This window comes from Acinonyx jubatus, chromosome B4 (genome assembly GCF_027475565.1).
Source record: "Acinonyx jubatus isolate Ajub_Pintada_27869175 chromosome B4, VMU_Ajub_asm_v1.0, whole genome shotgun sequence".
Classification (NCBI taxonomy): Eukaryota; Metazoa; Chordata; class Mammalia; order Carnivora; family Felidae; genus Acinonyx; species Acinonyx jubatus.
The window spans coordinates 42,683,825-42,709,376 of NC_069387.1; the positions used below are offsets into that span (position 1 = coordinate 42,683,825).

A 25,552-nucleotide genomic window follows, 5' to 3' on the forward strand; every position below is an offset into this window, starting at 1 on the left:
AGAATACTTGAAGTATATTATTGGTTTGAGGGAACACACGTCTCAGACCGACTTGGCTCTTCCCTCCCATTTTCTCAGCCTGTTCTTGCCTCTGTTTGTTCATCAGCCTGCCAGGCTGTCTACCTTCTAAGGTCCTCAGTTTTTAGCTTTTTAATACGTCTTTTTTTCTAACTTCTGGTGGTAAATGAAAATAGTCCCCTTTCTTCTAAATACTTTTCTGGTTTTCACAGCGTCTCTCTACTCGTGATGAATAAGTTACGAGATATTTGATACGAAGAGACTGAGAATGATATCCAGGGGCTTGCGCTCCTCTGTGGCAATTTTCTGGTGTTACTCAGGAATGGTCACCTGTTTTCTACCAGCAAGAAACCCCTGCTGGAATAAGCAAAGTGTGCCGAAAGCTATAGCATAACATGGCCATTCCAAGGTGTAACCAACAACTAACTACCCACGATTAGCAGTAAGGGCATTGAAGTTTGAGACAGGAATCTCTTCTAGGTTCACATGGAACACAAAGAACATCCAAACAGAGCAGAAGAAACTATGCCCTTGGACACCCGTCCTGTTTACTAACATTCTTTAGTACGATAGAATTAAAATTTTATATCAGAATCCATTGTGTATTTTTCTTAGATCATTACATGTTTTTTAAAAAAGATAATCTAATGTAGTTCGCATTGCAGAAACGTTCACTTGCCATCAAAGCGTAGTTTTTTTTTTGGTTTTTTTTTTTTAAGTTTCCTTATTTATTTTGAGAGACAGAGCACGGGCGCATGCAGGAGGGGTGGAAAGAGAAGGAGAGAGAGAGAATTCCAAGCAGGCTCTGCACTCTCATTGCAGAGCCCAATGTGGGGCTTGAACTCATGAACCGTGAGATCATGACCTGAGCCAAAATCAAGAGTCAGGCAGTTAAATGACTGAGCCACCCAGGCGCCCCTAAATGTGTAGTTTTTTGTTTGTTCTTAAAAACATTTTTTTAAATGTTTATTTATTTTTGAGAGAGAGAGAGAGACAGAGCATGAGCAGAGAGGGGCAGAGAGAGAGGGAGACACAGAATCTGAAGCAGGCTCCAGGCTCTGAGCTGTCAGCACAGAGCCTGACTCGGGGCTCGAACCCACGGGACTGCAAGATCATGACCTGAGCCAAAGTCGGACGCTTAACCAACTGAGCCACCCAGGTACCTTGCATAGTTTGAATGTTCATAAAATTCATGTTAAAGAGTCCTAGGTATATTTTTAAAAAGATAAGTGAAGTTGGTGGATGCTCTCTGATTGTTCATGTTAAGCACCAAATTCTGTTGGGATAGAGGCTTCTTGTTACAACTATATATTCTTTGGAAACATGAGAAGACTCCATTTGCAACTATGTTATATTTTTATGCTATAGTCATTATTAGAGTGCCCAGGCTGTGTTCTCAACATGGGGCACATACATATACCCCTGTTCTGTATTATCAAACTGAATTTAACCTCACAATGAGTTACTGGTTTCTGCAATAGCACACTGAGGTGCATCGGGGGTATGATGGGATAAAATGGACACATCCTGGGGAGACATCATTTTTAACTCAAAATTTGGGGAACGAAATGTCAAGATTAAAACTATTCAGGTTGCATAACAGAATAGATTTTGAATTGCACATGAATTTTGAGATAAAACAAGAAACTTGTCAAACATTGTGTGTCTAGGGCCACCTGCTTTGAACTTCTTCACCAGCCCTCTCAGGGTATGGCATCACTCTCGGCCTCTGGATGTCCTTCGGAGGAAAGTTCCAGGGACACTATGTGGCAGTTTTAGAAACGGCCGCGACATCTTTCTTTTCCGTCCTTCAAAAGGGGAGATGAATAAAAGGACTGCTGATACAGGTGACTCACCTTATTGGCAAAACAGTTTTCGATGTTGATTTTCTCCGTGTCGGCAATGATTTCTCCATCAGGCAAAAAAGCATACAGCAGCAACTGGGCATCAGAAGCAATGTCCGACTCCACTCGAAAGGAGAAGGAAAATACCCCTTTCACTGGAGAGGAAGAAAACGTTCAAGATACTTGATTAGGAAGAGGGAGGAGTTCTCATCTTTATACAAGAAGAGACCCTCTAATGACTTAACTCCTTCTAACATTTGGAGCACACTAAAGGAAGAGAAGACTTGCATTCACACCATCGTGTATGCAGTTGTGTTGAGTGCGGACGTGCTGAGCCAATGACGTTCTTCCTGAAAAGTGTAGGATACATTGTGCATTTCCTCTGCTCAAGTCGAAAAACGCATTTAATGCGCCTTTCTGTTTTTCAATTGAAAAAAAGATTTAAGACTCTACTGTAGAGAACGAACTGAGGGTTGTAGGAGGGGAGTGGGTGGGGGATGGGCTAGATGGGGGATGGGCATCGAGGAAGGCACTCGTTGGGATGAGCACTGGGTGTTATATGGAAGTAAGGAATCACTTAAATTCTACTGAAGCCAGTGGCTCTGCTATATGTTAACTAACTTGAATTTGAATAAAATCTTGGAAGGAAAAAAAAAGATTTCTTAAGAAAGAAATCAAGAGGGAAGAACTTCTGGATATCGTTAATTACCTCTACCTATGATCCACATCAACACAATTCCTGTCATATGCACGAGGAAAAGGCAAAGAACGCAACCTCGTCTGGACCTTCAGGGCATTTTCAATACCGCAGAGATATGGGTACGAATAATTACCGACAAAACCAGGTGTGAATCTGAGTTTTACCGGGGAATTGCCTATATTTATCTTAGCTGCTTCTTTCTGCGTGCATTGCATAGTGCTTATGTGATGTCCACACTTAATTTTCTCGTAAACGAGCTAAGTTCTGGGTAGCAGGAAATTCTTTCAAAAGTATAGCTTTCCTGTGTCTTTAGAAAGTTGGAGGGCAGCTTGGGGTGAAGAAGCACGGAAACAGCAGGGTCAAAATAAATTCAAAACTTCTGGCTTCTGTCATCTAGCATAACATGCTCTATGTCCATCCATGTTGCTGCTAATGGCCAGATCTCCTAGGGAATATAGTCAATGATATTGTAGTAACATTGTATGATGACACATGGCGACTATATTTATTGTGGTGAGTGCCGAATAATGTAAAGAATTGTCAAGCCAGTATATTGGACACCTGACATTACTACAGCACTGTGTGTTAATTATACTTCAATAAAGTAATTTGAAACCATAATACTAAAACCATATAAAGAGCACATAAAAAGTGTCACAACAGGGACGCCTGGGTGGCTCATGTGGTGAAGCATCCGACTTCGGCTCAGGTCATGATCTCGCAGTCCGTGGGTTCGAGCCCCGCATCAGGCTCTGTGCTGACAGCTCGGAGCCTGGAGCCTCCTTCGGATTCTGTGTCTCCCTCTCTCTCTGCCCCTCCCCTGCTCATGCTCTGTCTTTCTCTCTCTCAAAAATAAATAAACATAAAAAAAAGCATAACAACATCTTGAGGGCATGGACTTTTTATCCAAAACTCTTATTATAGAGATATATCAAGACAAGAAGATATATTATTTTCAAAGTTAGTTCTCTTCAAATATAGTTCAAATATAACTTCAAATAAAGTTTAATATAAACTTATATTATATAAGTTCTTATATAACTTATATAGTTATATAGTTCTTATATATATAAGTTCTTATATAACTTATATAGTTCAAATATAAACTTCAAATAAAGTTTAGCTACCACAAGTTGTAGACAAAGAGATATCTTATCCTTTATTTATGAATTACTTTAAAAATATTTCTTGTGTACCCACTCTGTGCCAAGGACACGGAAATGGGGTTTCTTTTTTTTTTTTTAAGTTTTTTTTTTTTTTTAACGTTTATTTATTTTTGGGACAGAGAGAGACAGAGCATGAACGGGGGAGGGGCAGAGAGAGAGGGAGACACAGAATCGGAAACAGGCTCCAGGCTCTGAGCCATCAGCCCAGAGCCTGATGCAGGGCTCGAACTCACGGACCGCGAGATCGTGACCCGGGCTGAAGTCGGACGCTTAACCGACTGAGCCACCCAGGCGCCCCGGAAATGGGGTTTCAAAGGTAAAAGACAAACATACTTTAATTTTTGTAATGGGTACTCCTTCATTTTTTCCTGCATATACTGATTCACCTTGGGTGAATGAGCTTTTTGATTCCTAAACATGCTGCTAATAAAAGTTTTTATTTTATTTTTATTTTGTTTTTGTAAAATTATAGCTTATAATTATCAAATGAACAGAAAAAAAGGAAGCTATGAGATTTAGCCTAGGGACATGTAACAAATAAACAGACCAAATGTATTTATCTTTTTGTAACAGACCCCCCCCCTTTTTTTTAAAGTTAATTATCCTTTCGGGGATAACAGAAATCGAGAGATGTTGGTGATTCGAGAAAATTCAGAAGGAAAGTGCCGTATAAGATATAGAAATGTTGTGAACCAACTTGACTTAAATGACATTTAGAAAACGCTGAAGAGCAGAAGAATAGAAATACTAACATTTATCAAGATAGACCATATGTGGGGCCATAAAACATGTCTCAGTAAATTTAAAAGAAATGACCACAATGGCATGAAGTTAGAAATCACTAAGAAAAGTTTCTGAAAAATACCTCAATATTTAGACACTAAAAAACATACTTATTTTATGACTCACCCAGAGTCCAAAGAAGAAATTAAAAGGGAAATCTGACAATGTTTCGAACTGAGCACAAATGAAAATATCGCATGCAAATACTTGTATGATGCAGCTTAAGCAGTATTCTGAAACCTAACGTTGTTTGTCCAACTGGCTTTCAAAATTTCTTGGGACTGATAACTCTTTTTGTCCTAGAAAGGGTTACACTTAAGGCCCCACCAATATCTAACTTAGACAATAAGATATTTGGGACTTTTGAGATGATGAGACTTACATGAGATTTTGGACTTGAGTTAATGCTGTAAAGGATGGAGTCTTTTAGGGCTGTTGGGATAGGGTGAGTGCATTTTGCATATGGGACGGATGTGAATCTTTGGGGCCAGAGGGCAGTTTGTGGTAGGCAGATTAACGTCCTCCCCAAAGATATCATAATCTGAAAAAGTTGTGTACATGTTATGTTACACAGCAAAAGGGACTTTGCAAATGTGATTACGTCAAGGACTTTGAGAGGGGGAGATCATTCTAGGTTATCCAAGTGAGCCCGATGGAATCATAGTGATCTTTACTTAAAAAAAAAAATTTTTTTAATGTTTATTTATTTCTGAGAGAGAGAGAGACAGAGCATGAGTCGGGGAGGGGCAGAGAGACAGGGAGAGAGACAACTGTGAGATCATGACCTGAGCCGAGGTCGGATGCTCAATCGACTGAGCCACCCAGGCACCCCTGAATCATAGTGATCTTTAAAAAGGGGGCAGAAATGTAAGAGAGAGATTTGAAGATGAAGTGCTCCTGGGGTTGAAGACAGAGGGGCCACAAACTGAGGAATGCAGGAGGTTCTAAGGCAAGGAAACAGGTAACTCCTTAGAGCACTAGAAGGCAGCCAGTCCTGCTGTCACCCTGATATTAACCCAGTGAGACTTCTGACCTACAGAAGTGTAAAATGATAAATTTGCAGTTATAAGCCAGAAAGTGGGTGGTAATGTATTACGACAGCAATAGGAAATGAATACAAAGACGTACCCAGTAAAATTTTTCCTTGGTGATTTTCTGCACTTTTAAATAAATAAGTGAATAAAAATTAACATTTTAATAAAAATATATGCATTTGAAAACATTTAATTATAAAATGAATATATTTTACTTTAGGAATAAAATTTAAAATATAGAAATGTTACAAAAATCAGAGAAATTACTAAATGGACTAAAATGAACCTAGTATGCCATCGTTTTGCATGTTTATTTATTTGAGAGAGAGAGAGACAGGGCTAGTGGGGGAGAGGAGGAGAGAGAGAGAGAGGGAGAGAGACAATTACAAGCAGGCTCCATTTCACAGGGCTAGATCTCACAACTGTGAGATCACAACCTGAGCTGAAATAAAAAATCGGACACCTCACCAACTGAGCCACCCAGGTGCCTCCCGCCCCCGCAACCTTTAAAATGTTTATTTGTTTTGTATTAGCTTATCCTCGTCTTTGGTTGATGGAAGAAGGTTGGTGACCATGACCTCTGTAAAATGTAAATGTAAAATGTAAAAGTAGCTCCGTCTTGCTAAAATGTACAGAATTTGAGTATACGAGAGAGAAAAAAAAAAAAAAGGGAAATCCTGGAAGTACTTACTTTCTCCGTGCTCAATGGACAACACGTGGATTCCTGATCGGGAGATGATTCCTCTTGCTTTGATCTGAAGACGGAAAGATATCCATTATCGTTTTAAAAGGCACATATTAAACTTACAAGAACCTATGCAAAATATATAAATAAATTATCTCACTACTGCAACCCAGAAGTTTTGAACACTAAAGTTCTCTTTCAGTATTTTCCTATATGTAGAGTTACATACTTTATTTATTTATTTATTTATTTATTATTATTTTTTAACGTTTATTTATTTTTGAGACAGAGAGAGACAGAGCATGAACAGGGGAGGCGCAGAGAGAGAGGGAGACACAGAATCCAAAACAGGCTCCAGGCTCCCAGCTGTCAGCACAGAGCCCCACGCGGGGCTCGAACCCACGGACCGTGAGATCATGACCTGAGCCAAAGTTGGACGCTTAACTGACTGAGCCACCCAGGCGCCCCTAGAGTTACATACTTCAAATAACAAATATATGTTTTGCAATGTTTTAGTATTTTATGTAGTATTTGCTATTTTTCTTGAATATTGATATTTCAAATTTGCATATTCTTTCAACAAATATTTTAAACATACACAAGGCAATATATACTAAAAGCAGATAGATATAAAATATATGTAAGTATTCTCTATTGTTAAAAAACCAAAGGTATTGACACTCTCTTTGTGCCAGGCATTGAGCTAAATTATTTAGTTATAGGATTTTATTTAATGTGCACAGTATTCCCATGAAGTGGGTATAAATCTCATCCCTAGTATTCAGGTAAGATGATTGACGTTTGTCTTTACAAATGAGATCAGGTAAATTGCCCAACGTCACATAACTAACAAGCAATAAAACTAAGATTCTGACTTACTGTCAACTTTTTAAAAAAACTTTTCAATAGAATTTTTAAAAATATTGTCTACGGGGCGCCTGGGTGGCTCAGTCAGTTGAGCATCTGACTTTGGCTCAGGTCATGATCTCACAGCTTGTGAGTTCGAGCCCTGCGTTGGGCTCTGTGCTGACAGCTCAGAGCCTGGAGCCTGCTTCGGATTCTGTGTCTTCCTCTCTCTCTGCCCCTAACCCGCTCACATTCTGTCTCTGTCTCTCTCAAAAATAAATAAAAACATTAAAAAAATTAAAAGCAAATATTGTCTACAGTTAATCTTCCTATACAGAGTCTCTTACATGTAATTTTTTTTTTTTCTTAAAATGACTTATCTGAGTAACTGCCAGTTTGGGATTATATTTTTAATCTCAGGGCACAAATAGGTTTATTGGCCTCAAAAGTATCATATCAGTTTATGATATGCCTGTCAATGCCCTTTTTCCCTTCGTTTAACACTGGTCATGAGCTTTGTAATTATTTAGAAGCTTTACAGGTGTATTGCTACTACTTTATTGTTTTATTTTTCACTTCTTCAATTAATGTCAAAACTGAATATTTTCCAGAAGCTTGTTTATAATTTTATTTCCTGTTGAATAAGTTCTTGATTTCTTACCCTTTGCTTATTTATCTATTTAGTTCTAAGAAAAACATTATTTTTGTCTAACAAGTCATTCTCCCTGGCTTTTTCTTCTCTCCTTCAATAATTTTCCACTGGAACTCAGAAAAAAGCTTAGAAATTCCAGTGGAGACCAGAGCATAAATGAGAAATGAAAGCATTGATAATGTATTAGGAAGCCACTTCTCTTCAAGCATAAAAACAAGGACAAGAAAATGTTTTCACTGATGTCTTACAAAGCGTATCACTTTGATAAGAACTCAATCTTTTTGAGGTCTTGTAATTAGGAAGAGCTACTTCTATTCTTACCAAATAATACAAGGTCAAATCTTTTTCATCCTTTAGAATCTGTTCATTCAGGATGTAGTGTGCCCGGATCTCCTGGATTTGTCCACAGGCCACGGTACCAGTAACAGGTTCAAGGTGTAGGTAACTCTTGCTCGGGGAGGAAATACGCCTTACAGTGTGCTGTGCCGGCATATGATATTCTTCAAGCCACCAGTTATCAAAACAGCGGCTGTTCTTTTTGTAAGTGACCTAGTGGAAAGAATAAAGGTCTTGAAAATACATTATGTACATGTTGGTCACTCTGTCATTTACTAAAGATTCTTTTTTTTTTTAATTTTTTTCAACGTTTTTTATTTATTTTTGGGACAGAGAGAGACAGAGCATGAACGGGGGAAGGGCAGAGAGAGAGGGAGACACAGAATCAGAAACAGGCTCCAGGCTCCGAGCCATCAGCCCAGAGCCTGATGTGGGGCTCGAACTCACGGACCGCAAGATCGTGACCTGGCTGAAGTCGGATGCCTAGCCGACTGCGCCACCCAGGAGCCCCAAGATTCTTTTTTTTAATGTTTATTTATTTTTGAGACAGAGAGAGAGCATGAACAGGGGAGGGTCAGAGAGAGAGGGAGACACAGAAGCAGAAGCAGGCTCCGGGCTCTGAGCCATCAGCACAGAGCCCGACGCGGGGGCTCGAACTCACGGACTGTGAGATCATGACCTGAGCCGAAGTCGGACGCTTAACTGACTGAGCCACCCAGGTTTCCCTCATTTACTAAAGATTTTATGTGAACCATGTTTATTTGGCTCCATTATAGTTTGTTTTCCCAAATAAAGCATAATCTGTGAGTGACTTTTCCTTAACTTTATTCATGCTTGTGCCATACTGATTTAGTAGATGATATTCACTCACAGTCAAGACCAATTACTTTTTCTTAATACCCTTATGCCTATAAACTGCATAAAGTTATTTGAACCTTCTACAGAAAACAAACAATAGCGGCACATCGAAGAAATCAAGAAAATCTAATCTGTAACAGAATTGCGAAAACATTGAATTTTACGAGGGAAGGTCAAGATCAGCCAAGAAATGTCTATGGCAGATTGTAAATGGAGTCAATCTAAAGTAAAGGTTTCTGGCAGATCATGTTTTCTTCTGAGTTAGGTCTCCACATTGCTTAATTTCTATTTTCCTCTGTGTTGCCATTTCTTTTTCCGTAGAATTTACATGCTTCCCATATACCCTTAAATTATGCGGCCTCAGCAATCTTTTTGCAGCCCCAGATGCCCCTTCCCACCTACCAAAACTGTGAATGAAGAAGATGTGAACCTGGTGGTATTAATGGAAATGTCTACCAAACCATGCTCATCCGTGATAAAGTTGGAATGATACGCATTTCCATCCACAGTGACGACTACAGTTTTATTGGGGATGGGCTGATCCTTCTCATTGACTAGAAGAACCTAGAAGTGAGGAAGAGATAGCTGGTGTCAAGGGTTACGTGGCAATGGCATCTTCCGTTCTTTGTTGCATTCACCTCTTGACCTCGTGGCTGCTGTCATTTACCGAAGATCTTAGAATCTGAAAATTAGACTTGTTTTCTGGGCTCTAGACTATTTGGCTTTTCTATATAGATATTCCCTGAGCCTGAAACAGCTGCGAATATCCCAGAAGGGACTCGTGATATTACCTTTCCCAATTTTCTTCCTCCCCGGTGTTCTCTGTCTCAGTATATGGTGCTTCTATTCATCCCGTAGGCTTTTTTTCTTTTCTTTTTTAATCATTTTTCTCTCTTTGACTGACTGTATCTAACCATTGGCCAAATGCTATCTCTTTCCCTGTTGAACGCATTTTATTCCTATTCATTTCTCTCTAGATTCATTGCTGCCATTCCAGTTAAAACCTGTGAAAGTGAAATAAAATGAGGTCTCTTATCAAAAGGTTTACAATGGAGCTGGGAGGCCATTAAGGAGATCAGCCTTAGGCACGTCCTCACCAGAAGAACCATGAACTTCGGAACTGGACCAAACTCAGCCCGAACACCTGCAACCTGCTACAGGAGATTTTGCTTGATGATATCCTTAGTAACCACTTACATTCAGTCAAGATTAGTCTTCTGCCACCAATGCCAATCGAAATTCCTCATAAAAGACATGTACAAGAATTCCCCTTTGTCTTGAAAAACCGTTGATTTTTGTTCTTGCGGGCGAAGGGGGCACTATTTGAATTGTTGCCCAAATCCATGTTTCCCAAATTGCAATTCTGAAAGCTTGGTTTTTATTTTAACTCTACCTCTTTTCTCAGATGACAGGACACAATATTTTTCTCCGTCTGGTTTCCAATACCATTTTATTGAATCTTACACAGTTCACCTCCTTCCTGCTTCCTGCTGGCTTCAAACCATTCTCTATACTGCCTCAGCTAAACTGATCATGCTATTCTCCTTAAAATCTTTAGTAACTCCTCAGTACAAAATTCTGAGCTTATTCTAAAAGGCTCTCAAGGGCTGCTCTGGCTTACCTACAACTATACAGTCCCTCCAGTTATATCTTCTATCTCAGCCAGTCACCCTGGCTACCTCTTAGCACTTTGCTTTTCAGTTAAAATAATTTGCTTAAATTAAATTAAAAAAAATTTGTTTATTTATTTTGAGACAGAGAACACGAGCAAGAGAGGTGCAGAGAAAGAATTCCAAGCAGGCTCCTCACTGTTAGCTCTGAGCCTGACGCTGACTCGATCTCATGAACTGTGGGATCATGACCTGAGCCGAAATCAAGGGTTGGACGTTCACCTGACTCAGCCACCCAGACGCCCTGCTTCCTTGGTCTTTAAAAGCTATTTGAAACCTAGAGCCTTGGCCATTCTCCCCTCTTTCTTAAATTTCTGGCCAAGTCATATTCATCTTTTAAGTCCTCAGTTCGCTCATGTCCTCCTCTTGGTTTGAAATGGTCTCACGCAACCATATCTATACATTTATTAATTTTTTGCCAATTTGATGCAAAATACCGCAATAAATGAAGAAAATATCCAATTCACAACATCATCTAAAATAAGGAAATTGCCTATCAACTGTCAGGTTAAAGATTAGTTACTAAAGAAGAAAATTTTAAATGTCCAGAAAACGTCTATCTCTTATACGAAAGAACACTGATAGCTTACTTACTCAGCTGGATATCAGTCTGAAAATTTACCAATATGATTACCGATACTGATCTTTGAAGCTGAAAAAAAATGTGTTTAAACTATCAATATGAAAAATTCAATCTCAATCATCTAGATGAAAGAGTATCTTTAAAAAATTATAAAACAAAATCATTGTTTATAAACAGGTAGAGAGTATGCAGTCAAACTACACAGGGAAAAATGTATTCTAGAGGTGTGTTAGAAGTTAATAAAAGTGTGCTTTATGTTTCTGCATGTGATAGTGTTTGCCTTTTTTTTTTAATATATTTTTTTCAACATTTATTTATTTTTGGGACAGAGAGAGACAGAGCATGAACGGGGGAGGGGCACAGAGAGAGGGAGACACAGAATCAGAAACAGGCTCCAGGCTCTGAGCCATCAGCCCAGAGCCTGACGCGGGGCTCGAACCGACGGACCGCGAGATGGTGACCTGGCTGAAGTCGGACGCTTAACCGACTGCGCCACCCAGGCTCCCCGTGTTTGCCTTTTAAGTTTGTCATTTGCCATAATTTCTTTCCTCACTCGAAATAAATATTTATTTTTATAACAAATTACACTTTGGGGTACAAAAATTCATTTTCTTAAAGGCCACATCCCCCACATTATGATTCTATTGAAAAGATATTTTACCTGTCCAAAAAAAGGGAGCCCGTGTCTGTAAAATGTATCCACTTTTGTAAATTTCAATTTGCTTAAGGTGCTTGTGATTATGCATGATGCATGCCCAGTTAATTCCAACTCTGAAAAAGAAATAAGCGAGGTTGAACTCTTCTATATATTCAACTCACCTCCTACCTCCAAGCCAGCTTCACTCCATCATAACAAATTACTCTCTATTCTATATCTTCTCCTTTCTAGAATTTCTCACACTTAGAAAATATAAGCAACATGACCTTAGCTTCACCTTCGTCTAAAAAATTATTTTACCTCATTCCCCAATTCCTCTGGTTTCGTAAGTATCCTACTTGCTCTATGTTCTTAAGCTCTTCTCACCTCTTCTGTGATCTTGTGCCATTTTTGTTTCTATCTCTCTCAGATCCTTGCCCTCTCCCCATGACTTTCTGCATGCAACGTGATTCTTTACATTGGAATCATGTTTAAAATATGCTTATTTTCTATCACAAACCTCTTACCCAGAAAGACCCTTCTTTTCACTTGTATGGCCCTTCCAAGGTATAGCCAACACCTGGTGCCTTTCTATTTATTGAAGTGTAATCTGTGTTTTATCTTCATCCTCTAAAGCATTGTTCTATCAAAGTCTAAAAAATCCCTTATTTTCTCCCACTATAGTATTTTCATCTCAGACTTCATCCAAGTGAGTTTTCAGAAATACTTCATACATCAGTACCACTGAAACCCTTCCAGTGTCTTTTAAGAAACTCTATTTTATTATTTTCCCCCATCCCTATGACTTCTAATTTTATTATTCTGACTGATTTGATACTATGCCCTAAATGTAGTTATTTCTGTCCTTGGGCCTCTCCTTGTCTGCCTCTAGCCTCAATTTAGCAAAGCTAAGTGAGTTCTCTTTCAGAACAATTGCATTTATGCTTACAAGGGTATAGATACAATAGGAATTGTTTCAGATATACATTTATGGTCCTGATTTTGCTCTGGTTTTCTTTTAAAATTATTTTTGAGGATGAGCGAATCATATTCTACCTTGGTATTTCAGATTATAATTAATTGTCTTTGACACATTCTCCTTACCATAACTTTTTCACATCTACTCCTTATCTTGGTTAATGGCAATTCCATTTTCCAGGCCCCAGATTTGTAATCTTTGAAGCGATTTTGAATAATATGCTGTATCACACTGTGATACCTTAAAATTGTTTCATCTAGCCTGTCCCCTTCATGTCTGCTAGAATTATATTTTTAAAATATCAATTTATTTAGAACATTCTACTCCAATATATCTGAAGATATCCAAGGCTTTTCATAATAAAGTCTAACCTTTTTGGCATATGATTTACTTTTTACACACCTTAGCCCCTACCTACATTTTCAGATCCTTCTGAGACCAAACACATTTATTTTATGTGAATCATGCTTTTTTCTCAGTCCATTGCTAGCTTTCAAAATATGATCCATTCTGTACAAATGAGCCCACATGCTACTTTATAAACTTTGCCTCTCTATTAGAATTAATTCTCTTAATGCTCATTTGGCCTTTAGGTTTTACATTTCTTTTTTTTTTTTTTTAATGTTCATCTATTTTGAGAGGGAGAGTGCAAGTGTGGGTAGGGCAGAGACAGAGGGGGAGAGAGAGAATCCTAAGCAGACTCCACACTGTCAGGGCAGAGCCCGACCAACTCACCAACCGTGAGATCATGACTTGAGCCGAAGTCAAGAGTTGACGCTTAACCCACTGAACTACTCAGGTGCTCCTAGTTTTTACATTTCTTGTGAAAATGTTATTATGGTTATAAATATATGCACACACACACACACATATACACACACATGCACACACATACATACATAACCTTGAAAAAAGGTTAATAAACTAGTAACCTAATGAATTAATCAATATTAAAAACAATGCCAACCTGTTCCCTCCTCCTTGACCTTGGCTTCTACTTGTATTGCCATGTCATACCCCTTTTGTCTCAGCTGGAATATTTTCGTCTGTACGAGTTGTGTGAAACAGCCTTTATCATCTGCCTGAAAGGAAAGAAAGAGAATTCCTGGGTCTTCTGATTTGCTGCCACAAAAATCAGTTAGCAATTTACGAAAATTTTGTGTTCCACATTTCCTGCCAAAGGAAATTTTACAAATGTTCTGAACATCTTTCAGGTGCTTATCCCTTCCCAAGCCAAAGATGACATCATATTTCTTCATTAATCGAGTTACTCATTGCCTCTGGCTTCCCTCTCCTCTTCTGAAAGGCTATTCTGCTTCTGCCCAATTAAACTTCCTGGTTTCCAAATGCGCTACCATATTTTGTAATTCTGCCTCTCTGCGTATGCTGTTCCTCAGACGACGACGTTCTTGCTCCCATTCTTATCCAGGCTACTACTTCTCTTCTAAACTCAGTTACTCAGTAAACTCCGGTTACTACTCTTCTAAACTCAGCTCAGACATAATATCTCTGGGGCGCCTGGGTGACTCCGTTGGTTAAGCATCTGACTCTTGGTTTCAGCTCAGGTCATGATCTCACAGTTTGTGAGTTCGAGCCCCACATTAGGCTCTGTGCTGACAGCCTGGAGCCTGCTTGGGATTCTCCCTCTCCCTCTCTCTGTTTGCTTCTCCCTTGCTCGCTCGCTCTCTCTCTCTCTCAAAATAAATAAATAAAACATTAATTAAAAAAAGATGTAACATCTCCTTTGTGACCACCTTCATCTAAACATCGACTAAGGATTATGTTTTCTTCACTGTATTTCTCCATGTCTAGGACATTAATCAAAACATATATTCATTGAATATATGAATCATTATAATAGATCTCCCAACTAAATATTGGAATACATACCTTAAGAAAGATTTGTTTTCATTTTTTTATTTATTTCCATGAAAATATTCATTGCATAATAAAATGTAATCATACTTAATTTACGTCTAATTTACTTAATTGTATTTTAATTTGCTCACTTGAAAATAAAAATTCATCCCTTATCCCTGATATTTTAAAGGTTTTGTAACTAAATTCCTCTCATGTTTATGTTGCTTATTGATGTTTGTCTTGACATTCATTATCATATTCATCATCCTAGCCTTTCATTCATTTGCTCTCTGCAGCTCTGATAACTTTCTTTTCCATACCCTTACAGTGCCCACTCACTGCCACTCTCTGGGCTTTTATGTACTCTTTTTCTGAACTTGGTAATTTATACATTTCTTTTTTTTCTTTAATTTTTTTTAATGCTTATTTATTTTTGAAGGAGAGAGAGGCAGAGCATGAGCTGGGGAGGGGCAGAGAGAGAGGGAGACACAGAATCCGAGGCAGGCTCCAGGCTTTGACCTGTCAGCACAGAGCCCGAGGTGGGGCTTGAACTCACCAGCTGTGAGATCATGACCTGAACCAAAGCCAGACGCTTAACCAACTGAGCCACCCAGGCGCTCCTATACGTTTCTTTTTTAATACGACAGATTCTACTTTCTGATGTTATTACATTCTTTGACGTCATTGAGGGCTTCATTGTCCCTGTAGGTCTCTTTCTCTTAAATCGGATGCTGGTTTCATATTCTTCCATATGCCCTTTCAATTCGATAGCATGCCATTTGATTCTCTTACAAACCAAATTCTTTTTTTAAGTAAGCTTTTCACCCCAAATGGGGCTGGAATGCAAAACCCCAAGTTCAAGCATCAAAGGCTCTATCAACTGAGCCAGCCGGGCGCCCTCCTCCCACTGACCAAATTCTTAACATTGGCTACATTTTTTTTTCTGTTATCTGTTTGATAAAAGCCAACTTTGGATACCTTCACATTATTTTATGGCTTTATATCTGGCATGCTGATTGCTGTCAGAAGGAATTACAAAACTGGCCGCATAAATACCAGTATAAATTCATGAACCCAACTATCAAGAAACCTAACGTTGCCAGGCAATCTTACAATGTTTCCCTTATTCTACATTTTTTCCTAGGGGACCATTTCAAACACTACTCTTTGTTATACCGTTTTCACAATACAATATTGTATTCTATTGTATGATATTCCTTATTGCATTATAATCCCTGAGAAAACAAGATCTGTTGTTAGTGTCCTGGGCAGAGTGGTTTCCATATACCTGTTGACTGAATTCTTCACAGATCTTTTGCGAATATCTTCCATGGCAGTTGGAATGGTATCGTGAATATTTTCTGCATACATTAATTGTCACCAGACCAGAGACCGGCTTTCCATATGTGTATCTATGACAGTCAAGCAGTTATAGATGAGAATATGTTTAATATAAATAACTCAGATATTTTTCCACATAATTTGATCCATTCGTATATCGATCTTGTTCATCTATAGCTGTCGTAATTCCTTCCATAGCATTTGTTCTTTAGAAGCACTTGTTCTGAAACCGTCTTAATTATCCAAGTGGATACACATCTACAACTCTAAGAGAAAATACTTACTGAATCTTTTTGAAACACCGCCAAATGAAAAATTAACAATGTGGTTTTTCTCAGATCTTTCCTCCTTTCCAGTTGGGGTTTTACTCTGTCTTATTTCCTTCTTTCTCTGCCATCAGATTATCTAAGTTATAATTCCACCTTTGACAATGCCTCCTAAGTTGTTTGGGGGAAAAACTTAAGGGTCTCTAGATGGTTTATTTCTAAGTCATCTCTAATTCGTATATATTTTAAGAAGATAAATGAGAACTTCACTGGAAATTTAAATATTCAAAAGCACTAGCTATCGAACAGAAATGTTATAAATGAACAGTATCATAACGACTTAGTCTGATTCTGCCAAATCTGAGGGAAGGATATGCTATGGTATGCTCTGAATGTTTGCACCCCCCAAATTTGTATGTGAAAATCCTAAACACCAAGGATGAAGGCATTAAGCGTGAGGTCTTTGGGAGGTGCTTAGATCATGAGGGTGGAACCCTCATGAATGTGATTGGTGCCTTTATAAAAGAGGCTCCAGAGAGATCGCTTGCCCCTTCCACCATATGAGGACATGGCAAGAAGGCAACCAGCCATGAGCAAGAAAGAGAACCTTCACCAGAATGTGACCATGCCAGCACTTTGACCTTGGGGTTCCCAACCTCTAGAACTGTGAGCAACAAATTTCTGTTGTTTATAAACTAACCATTCTGTGGTATGTGTCAGAGCAGGCTGAATGAAGATATGATGTGAAGCCAGGTTAGTCTGTTCTTTCTCAACGTATGCTTCATGGACCATCTACCCTGAAATTACCTGAGATATGTATTGCGATTCGGAGTCCTCAATCTTTCCTTAGGTTCATGATTGGAATCTCCAGAGGCGTGGCCAAGGAAACTACATTTTAGCTAATCACCTCAATAGATCCAGCTGCTCACTTAAGTTTGAGACCTATTGCTTTAGCCAAAACTGTGGGGTAGGTGGCAGTTGGCTTCAATGGCCCCGAGTCTCCTCTTCTTATAGTCCTCCCCACCCCAGTTTCTAGCAATGCTGATAAAGCAATAAATGATTTACTAACTCTCACTTTGAGGAATCTTTAAACCTGACTGAAAGTGCTCCCCCTTCTAAGGGAAAGATCTACGGCATCAAAACTGGCGAGAAAGATGAAGATATGATGATCCTCACACTGCTTTCAAAACCAAGAGGTAAAGTGTCTCTTCAGTACAGATGAAGAGTGTCTTACTACACCAAAAGGTAACCAGGGAAGAAATAACTGTGACACATGTATACATCTATATATCTATATATCTATACATTATATATCTATATATCTACTTAAGAAAAGTTCTTAATTTTTTTCTAATTTCCCATAGTTTAGGAAATCAGGAGCAATAAAAAAAATGGGGATTGTATGACACAGAATAACACAGAATTTATGAGCATGAGCATGACCTTGAGTTGGACATCTTGCATTCAATTTCGGTTGTAGAAAGTTTCATGAAACTAGATTTTTTTTTTTTTATTTAATTGCAGAAGCAATATAGGATAAGGGTGAAGAGTTCACGCCCTGGAGCCGACTGTTGGGTTAAATTCCAGTTTGTCATTTACTATCTGTAGAAACTTGAGCAAGTTTTTTTTATCCTCTATGTGTTATAGTTTCCTCATTTGCAAACTAAGGATAACTATCCCCATCTCACAAGGTTGGTGTGAGAATAAATGTTAATAGGGCAAGGCACTTAAAACACGGCCTTGCACATTTTCAGGGGTCAGGCAATACTTTTATTATTAGTAGGATGTCATATGCTGCCTCTCATGCTCCCCAGTTGGAGAAAGTCATTCTCGAATTAAAACACCTTGAAGTCCAGTTACCAGTGCAAATAGAGCCAGGAAATAGAATTGGAATGAAAAAAAAAATGTAACTCACAGGCCACAGGCGGATACCACAAATTCTTCATCTAGAAAGCCGATAACCTTGGGCATTTTCACTTGGACCTCAAATTTGGGCAAAACTGTTGTCAACAGAAGGGAGAAAGACATGAAGGTGGGCGGGATATCTCGCTAGTATTAATAATGATTCTATTGCAGAACCTTATAATGTAAGATCACATGAAATGATGTCAACGACAATAAGGAGCAGCAGAGCCACCTCTGACGAGGGCGATGTGTTTCTGACCACAGGTAGTTTGTCCTGCGTTAACTTGGTTAAGCTGGGATTACCTTTCCTAGCATCTCCTCTGAATTTAAGATTTCAGGGGCGCCTGGGTGGCACAGTCGGTTAAGCGTCCGACTTCAGCCAGGTCACGATCTCGCGGTCCGTGAGTTCGAGCCCCGCGTCAGGCTCTGGGCTGACGGCTCGGAGCCTGGAGCCTGTTTCTGATTCTGTGTCTCCCTCTCTCTCTGCCCCTCCCCCGTTCATGCTCTGTCTCTCTCTGTCCCAAAAATAAACGTTGAAAAAAAAATTTAAGATTTCAAAGACGGAAGGAAAGAAGCACCCCGAGTCTCTAAAGATCCACATGGTTGGATGTGGTGACAGGTACAGAGAAGCCAGTTGATTCCAATTTGTCCTAATTCTGTCCTTCTCTGTGTCCATTTCCTCCCAGCTGCGAGTCCTGCTGACTGATAGAGGCCCAAGATCTACCACTAGACGCTTGACTACAGAAATACTGAAGCAGTGGATATGAAGAGATATGTTTATGTACGGCCTTCCATAGATTCTTCCATGGCGGTGGCCCTTGGGGGTCCACTTTGGCATCTGAAGGGACCCTTGCGGGTGCTAACTTATTTGTCCCCACCCATGCTTCCGGAGAACTGGTTAGTAATTTCCTCTGACTCATTAGCTCCTCCTGCTGGACCCTTACTTTTCCGGCCTCTCTCACAGTTGTGTAAGATTAGCTGTTCCTGCAAGAGATCCTTGTTCTATAATTCCCGTGGCAGGTCTGGTGAATTTGGGGAATCGTGCTTTTGTGGATCAAGTCTCCTCACCCACGTTCAATTGGCATGAGAAAGTCCACATAACTGATAACTGGTAAGGTGGCTTCAACGTCTGACTACTTTGGTTGGAGTGGTATAGGTCTAGGTCATAGGTGCGGCCCAGAGGTACCCTCAGTTATAAGATATAGATCAACAGATGCATGCACGTATTTATTGTATTGGTTAACAATTTCTGATTGAATAGGGTCAAATGGACCTAATAAAATATTTCTTGCCTCTTGCTGGCTCTGTGATTTTGGTAAATTACTAACAGTTCTAGTACTCATGTACTCATTTGTAAAATGGGGATAATACAGTATCTGCCTCAGAGGGGTGATGTGAGGATTAAACAAGATAGCGCATGAAAAGCACTTAGTGAATATTTAGATAAATAAAAAACTTGCTAATTTTCAACTACTATATGCTAGATTTTTGCTGGTACCTATGTATAAAAACTCTTAAGCTCTTAAATACTCTAATGTCATAAATGTCTCGAGCACATACGGAATTCTTACCATATTCCTTCACCTCAAAGGAGTGCTGTAGTGTTCCCCCTGACTCCTTCTGCATCATAATATTATAGGTACCCAGGGTGGGCTCCACCGAGAGTGGGAAGGAGAGCTGGATGAGTCCCCCTTGCAGTCTGACATTTTGCCATTGGAAAATTCGATTCCTCTTGGGATTCTATAGGTAAAAACATGAGTTCATAGAAACCATTGAAATAGGTATTTTGAGAAGAGAGGCAGCTTTCCAGGGAGGGCACATTGGGAGTCGGATAGTAGACAGTTGGCAAATTGACTACATCAAATCAAATCAAAGGTACTTTGACTGCTACAAATCAAAGGTAGTGAACAAAGTTTTCTAGGAATTCTATGATCAGAAAAGGACATCAAGGTTACTAGCTATGAGATGTTAAAGATTACAACGGGTATCCATTTTGGTTAGAAATACTGGAAAAGTCACTAAATTGTATCATCTCAGGGGATTTTGTTCTTTCATTTACATCTTACCCAGTCTCCAGAGGATTTAAGATAGATAGGGAAAACAGTGTTTAGTTTTGGTGGAGTGCTAGAGGGGAGGGAGGAGGCGGGAGAGGCAGTGGAACCTAACTTGTAGTAAGTTCACATCCCAACGGAGATGCATAAGATCTTACCTACCTCAATATAAACCACGGAGAACTGTAAAGAAAAAAAAAAGATAGTATGAGTGTGGGATGGAGGTTAGAAAAAGAAAGCCATGACCTCAGCATTGATAGCCTATCTGGATCAGGGGAAGTGAGTCTGTATATATTTTTTATCCAAACAAGGAAATGTGCCCCAGTTTGGTTCACATGCATTTTACATGTTTAGTTTAGTTTTACATGTTTAGTTCTCATATATATCTCTTGAGAAGTCATGACTTTCCTTTTATGAAATAATGTACAATGGAGGAAACCTACACTTAAGTAAAAAGGTCAAAAGAGTGAGTTTATTTTGCAGATGAAATTTATCTCTGAGAAATTCTCCATCTCTCTAAGAGAGAAATCAAGTTCACTTTCTTTTGTTTAATAAAAGTTACTGGGGTTAAAAAATATTTATTTATTTTTGGGGTGCCTGGGTGGCTCAGTTGGTTAAGCATCCGACTTCGGTTCAGGTCGTGATCTCACCGTTCGTGGGTTTGAGCCCCGTGTCAGGCTCTGTGCTGATGGCTGGGAGCCTTGAACCTGCTTCAGATTCTGTGTCTCCCTTTCTCTCTGCTCATCCCCCACTCAGGCTCTCTCTCTCAATCTGTCTCAAAAAATAAATAAACATTTAAAAAAGATTTTTTAAAATGTTTATTTTTTGAGACAGAGAGAGAGAGAGAGTGTGTGTGCACACACGGGAGCGGAAGAGGAAGGGAGGGGGGCTAGGGGGGCGGAGAGAGAGACAGAGGATCCTAAGTGGGCTCTGGGCTGACAACAGAGAGCCTGAGGCAGGGCTTGAACTCAGGAACTGCAAGATCATAATCTGAGCTGAAGTTGAACGCTTAACAGATTGAGCTACCTGGGCGCCCCCAAAATGACTGGGCTCTTTAAAAAGATAATTTCAATGGAATGTTTTATTTTGATAATGTGGTTGATGAACTGATCTCATTCTCCAGCAGTGGTACCACTTAGATCATATTGGTCTCATGTTTTTCAAAAGAATGGGCCTTAAGTTTGTGCTTGTTTTCCCCACACTCATCCACTGTCAGGAGACTTACCGTTTCATTCACAGGGTGAAAATTGACATCCACAGAGATGATGCGGAATCTCACTGAAACACAGAGATTTTCCCCATGAAACCCTACCACGGGAATCCAAGGCAGTAACACAGATAACAGCATGCTTGTGTTTTCATGACTGCAGAATAAAGTAATAGATAGCCACACACCCACCCCTTAAAGTTGCTCTTGCCAGCTTGGTTCCTTATACCTTTTTGTCCTGGTTTGTAGACGGGTTTGTCTGTTCGGGCAATGACAACGGTCTCTGCTCTCCTTACATGTATGATGTTCTTCTTTATGAATTCCTGGGTTGCCCCTTTCACCTCCACAGTAATGAACCCTGAGGAAGTGAACAGCTTTGGAATCTGTAAAACAGAAAAGCACTGAAAAATCTGCCCAGACCCATGTCTGAATGTCTCAGCCTTTCTGACTTTGTTCTTTCTCTGGTTAGTCCCACAGAATTAGTAAGGGATAAGTCAAGAATTATAGACTCTCATGCCTCTGTAACATGACAGGAACACTTTGTTGATTTAAAGGGAAAATGTCACCGAAATAAAACCAACTAAGTCTTCTAATAGTCAAGACAGTGAGGGCAATGACAAACTCTAATTTCCATAGCAGTATGATGGCGTTGAAGTAATTATCAAATGTTATTTTCCAATGGTCAACGTCAACGTTACATATTATCACTGGTAGTAAGCCAGTGTGATTAACTATTTAATACCTTAGGTAGCACAAAGTTAGAAGGACAGTACATTAACCATCAACCACGTGTGAGATCTTAAATAAGTCACTTAAATTTATGAATTTCAGTGTTTGTAATGGGTGACGGCATGGCCTTTATTCATCTCCGAATTGTAGGAGCCAATGAAACCTTTCCTATAACTACCATTACTTTTCATATATTGCACTAGGACTGTTTGTAAATATTATGAAAGCGTATTCAGTAGAAACTTTCACTTTGTACTTCTCATGTGTTTCTTCATTATGCTTTTTTATTGCTGGGGGTCAGAATACAAGGCATCAGCTAATACGCTCTTTCTCTAACGAGCTTCCATATCCCAAAGAGTCCTACTGACAATGAAGGGGCTGCAGGAGAAGTAGTTCTTCTCTGTCACCAGCTTGGTGAGGAGGGTACTGATCTGCATTCCATACTCCAGAATTATGTTCAGTGTCATCGTCTCATTCAGGTGATTGAGCATGACACAGGCCTTCTCAGGAACCCCAGTGTACAGCTGAGATGGGACCAGCACCAGGTACTGCCTGTGGAGAAGAGGGCTCCGGGTCAACCATGGAAAGGTTAAAAAGACATCATGATTGTGGCTGCTTTCTAGGCAATTTTTTCTGTAATCACCAATCATAGAACTATTCCTAAGCTATGGATAAGCAATCCATGAATCATGTGATTTGAAATTTAGAAATGGATCAAGAAAATGGGATGATGTATAATGGGATATTATTCACCCTTAAAAAAAGGAAATCCCATTGTTTGCAACAACATGGATGGGCTTTGAGGACATTATAAGTGAAATATGCCAGGGGTGCCTGGGTGGCTCAGTCAGTTGAGCATCCAACTCTTGATTTCGACTCTGGTTGTGATCCCAGGGTGGTGGGATTGAACCTTGTGTTGGGCTCCGTGTTGAGTGTGGAGCCTGCTTGGGATTCTCTCTCTCTCTTCCTCTCTCTCTCTCCTTTTGCCCCTCTCCCCCACTCATGAGCACTCTCCCTCTCTCTCTAAAGAAATATATACATGTGAGATATGCCAGAGAAAGATAATATTGCATGCTGTCACTTATATAGACCCTTTTAAATAAAATCAAATTCACAGAAACAGAAGAGACAATGGTTTTGTGATTACTAGGGGCGGGGCAGGGTAGGGGGCGCTGTTGAAGGAAATAGGGAGAAATTGGTAAAAGGGTACAAACTTTCAGTTATAATAAGATGAATAAAGTCTGAAGATATAATGTGTGACACAGTGACTACAGTTGATAACTCTGCATTGTATGAATGAAATCTGCTGGAAGGAGAATTAGACTGTTCTCACACACACAAAAAAGAAGAGTAAATAAATACTCAAGAGATGGATGTGTGAATTAAGCCAATGGGAGGAATCCTTCCAGTATATAGGTAAATTTAACCATCACGTTGTACTTTTTAAATATTTCATAATTTTGTCAATTGTATGCCTATGAAGCTAAAACAATGTTTGTTTGAGCAACAACAAAATGTGATTAACCCATTAATTATCATCGAAAGCCTTAAGAACCTGTCTACATGCGGTCTTGGGTTTCATGTGGGCGATATGAATTTCTTTATTCTAGGACATTTCTTTATTCTAGGAATTTCTTTATTCTAGGATATTTAATGGATAAGGAGGAGTGGCATTGCTTCTCAGTACTATTTCAGAAGCAATGTTGGCTCTTTTCTTTCTTTCAGTCTGTGATGAGGGAAGCGGAGTCGATCGAGCCATGCGAGGCTAGTCACCAAATATATTAACATGCACACCCAGAAGAAACTACCACTTTCCAGTTGTTTTGCCCACCATTTCCTACCACCAAACATGCTGCACTTTGCAATGTTCTCGTTGCCCACGCCTCTCTCTCTCTTCCTGAACTGTCCTTGTCTATCTGGATAAGTTCTATTTGCTTCATAAGACTTCTTTCCAAACAAGTTTCTCTCTGAAGACTTAGGCGACGTCCTTTCCCTTATATGGCTCACAGGTTCCAGGAGGAGGTAGGTTTTCTCTGCGAGTGTTCTCACAGAATCCCGCAAGGTTAGCTTCTGGTTTTGCACTGTATTTTTTTCCCTGCACACTTTTTCTATTCTCTCTACCGTGAAGTGTTGAGGACAGGGTCCACATTGTGTTAATCTGTGTATTCCCAAGACCTAAACACCAGCCCCTACGGGTTTGCTCAAGAATTTGAGTGATCTGACACAAAAATCCTGGCTTCTCTGAAAGTCATGTATTCATCTTGGTGATCTCTGACCAGGGGAAAATACAGAGATTGAGTTATTTCACACTGGACGGACACTGCAGCCCTTTTCATGAGCCAATGAAGGATGTATCCTTTTTTTTTTTTTTTTCTTTTTGGCAGGAGTTCTATATTATTATTTAATAAATGTTGTATAATTCTGTATTCTTATTCGGTGAATGTTTCGTAAACGTGACTGCCCCATGTCTCTGTGTTTTCTAGAATTAGAGGATGACTCTTTCCACATGAGCAATAACAACTTATTGACCTTTCTAAGCCGATAAATTCACAGGAAATCAGAAAATAAATAAGAGAGACATTAAGAAGCAGATAAAACAATGGGAAAGAGAAGGACAACAGAATTTTCTGAAAATGTTGTTGCTTACGGTTTTGAAGCAGTGAAGGCATCTCTGGGAAGAAGCAGGAAAAGTAGAATCAAGACTGGACTGGGCAGCTGATTTCCTCTCATGGTGTGGAGAGAAATAGGAAATAACAGGAATCTGAGCCCCTTGATTCCTTGAACTCTGGTCTTGTCCTAGAATCACTGGTTTTTATTTTACTTGATGGGCAGTGAAAGTAAACCGCTAACCCTTTATTTTGTAACATATTAACTACTTCCAGTATAAAAAAATCAATTCCAGATTATTTCTATGACCATCAGTATTCTTTTATCCGCTTTCTCAAATGTTCTGTCTTCGAAAAATATTACTTTCAGGCTACACGGTCTCTGATTATTAATCAGTCCCTAACCTATTTTGAAGAAGAAGCAAAATAAATTATATGACTTGATGAAAACAGTTAATATTTTTTTTAAAAAAGTTTTTTAATGTTTATTTATTTTTGAGAGAGTGATAGAATGCAAGCAGGAGAGGGGCAGAGAGAGAGGGAGACACAGAATCTCAAGCAGGCTCCAGGCTCTAAGCTGACAGCTCAGAGGCTGATGCAGGGCTTGAACCCGTGAACCGTGAGATCATGACCTGAACAGAAGTCATATCCTTAACCGACTGACCCACCCAGGTGTCCCTCAGTGAATATTCTTGACTTTCATTTTTTTAAAAATAGCTATTAATGTAAACACATGTCCTAAATATCTTCTTGGTAGTTCAGGGAACAAGCTTTATCCCATATAGTTCTTTATTAT

At 39.4% G+C, this 25,552-nt stretch overlaps 1 protein-coding gene across 1 annotated transcript in view; it reads right to left on the reverse strand.

Annotated features, from left to right (window-relative positions):
* LOC106965314 (pregnancy zone protein-like) overlaps positions 1–24,955 on the reverse strand; it is a 47,968-nt gene extending 23,013 nt beyond the window's left edge. Inside the window, exons 1-14 of the mRNA XM_015061321.3 lie at positions 24,798–24,955; positions 22,519–22,702; positions 21,651–21,804; positions 21,440–21,492; positions 20,377–20,397; positions 19,735–19,903; positions 18,174–18,258; positions 15,940–16,063; positions 13,759–13,873; positions 11,837–11,946; positions 9,325–9,486; positions 8,050–8,277; positions 6,237–6,300; positions 1,875–2,017 (exon numbers count right to left, since the gene is read on the reverse strand). Coding sequence (XP_014916807.3) covers positions 1,875–2,017; positions 6,237–6,300; positions 8,050–8,277; positions 9,325–9,486; positions 11,837–11,946; positions 13,759–13,873; positions 15,940–16,063; positions 18,174–18,258; positions 19,735–19,903; positions 20,377–20,397; positions 21,440–21,492; positions 21,651–21,804; positions 22,519–22,702; positions 24,798–24,880 — 1,695 coding nt within the window. The 5' untranslated portion in view covers positions 24,881–24,955. The remainder of the gene's footprint in view (positions 1–1,874; positions 2,018–6,236; positions 6,301–8,049; positions 8,278–9,324; positions 9,487–11,836; positions 11,947–13,758; positions 13,874–15,939; positions 16,064–18,173; positions 18,259–19,734; positions 19,904–20,376; positions 20,398–21,439; positions 21,493–21,650; positions 21,805–22,518; positions 22,703–24,797) is intronic.
* Positions 24,956–25,552: the final 597 nt, after the last annotated feature.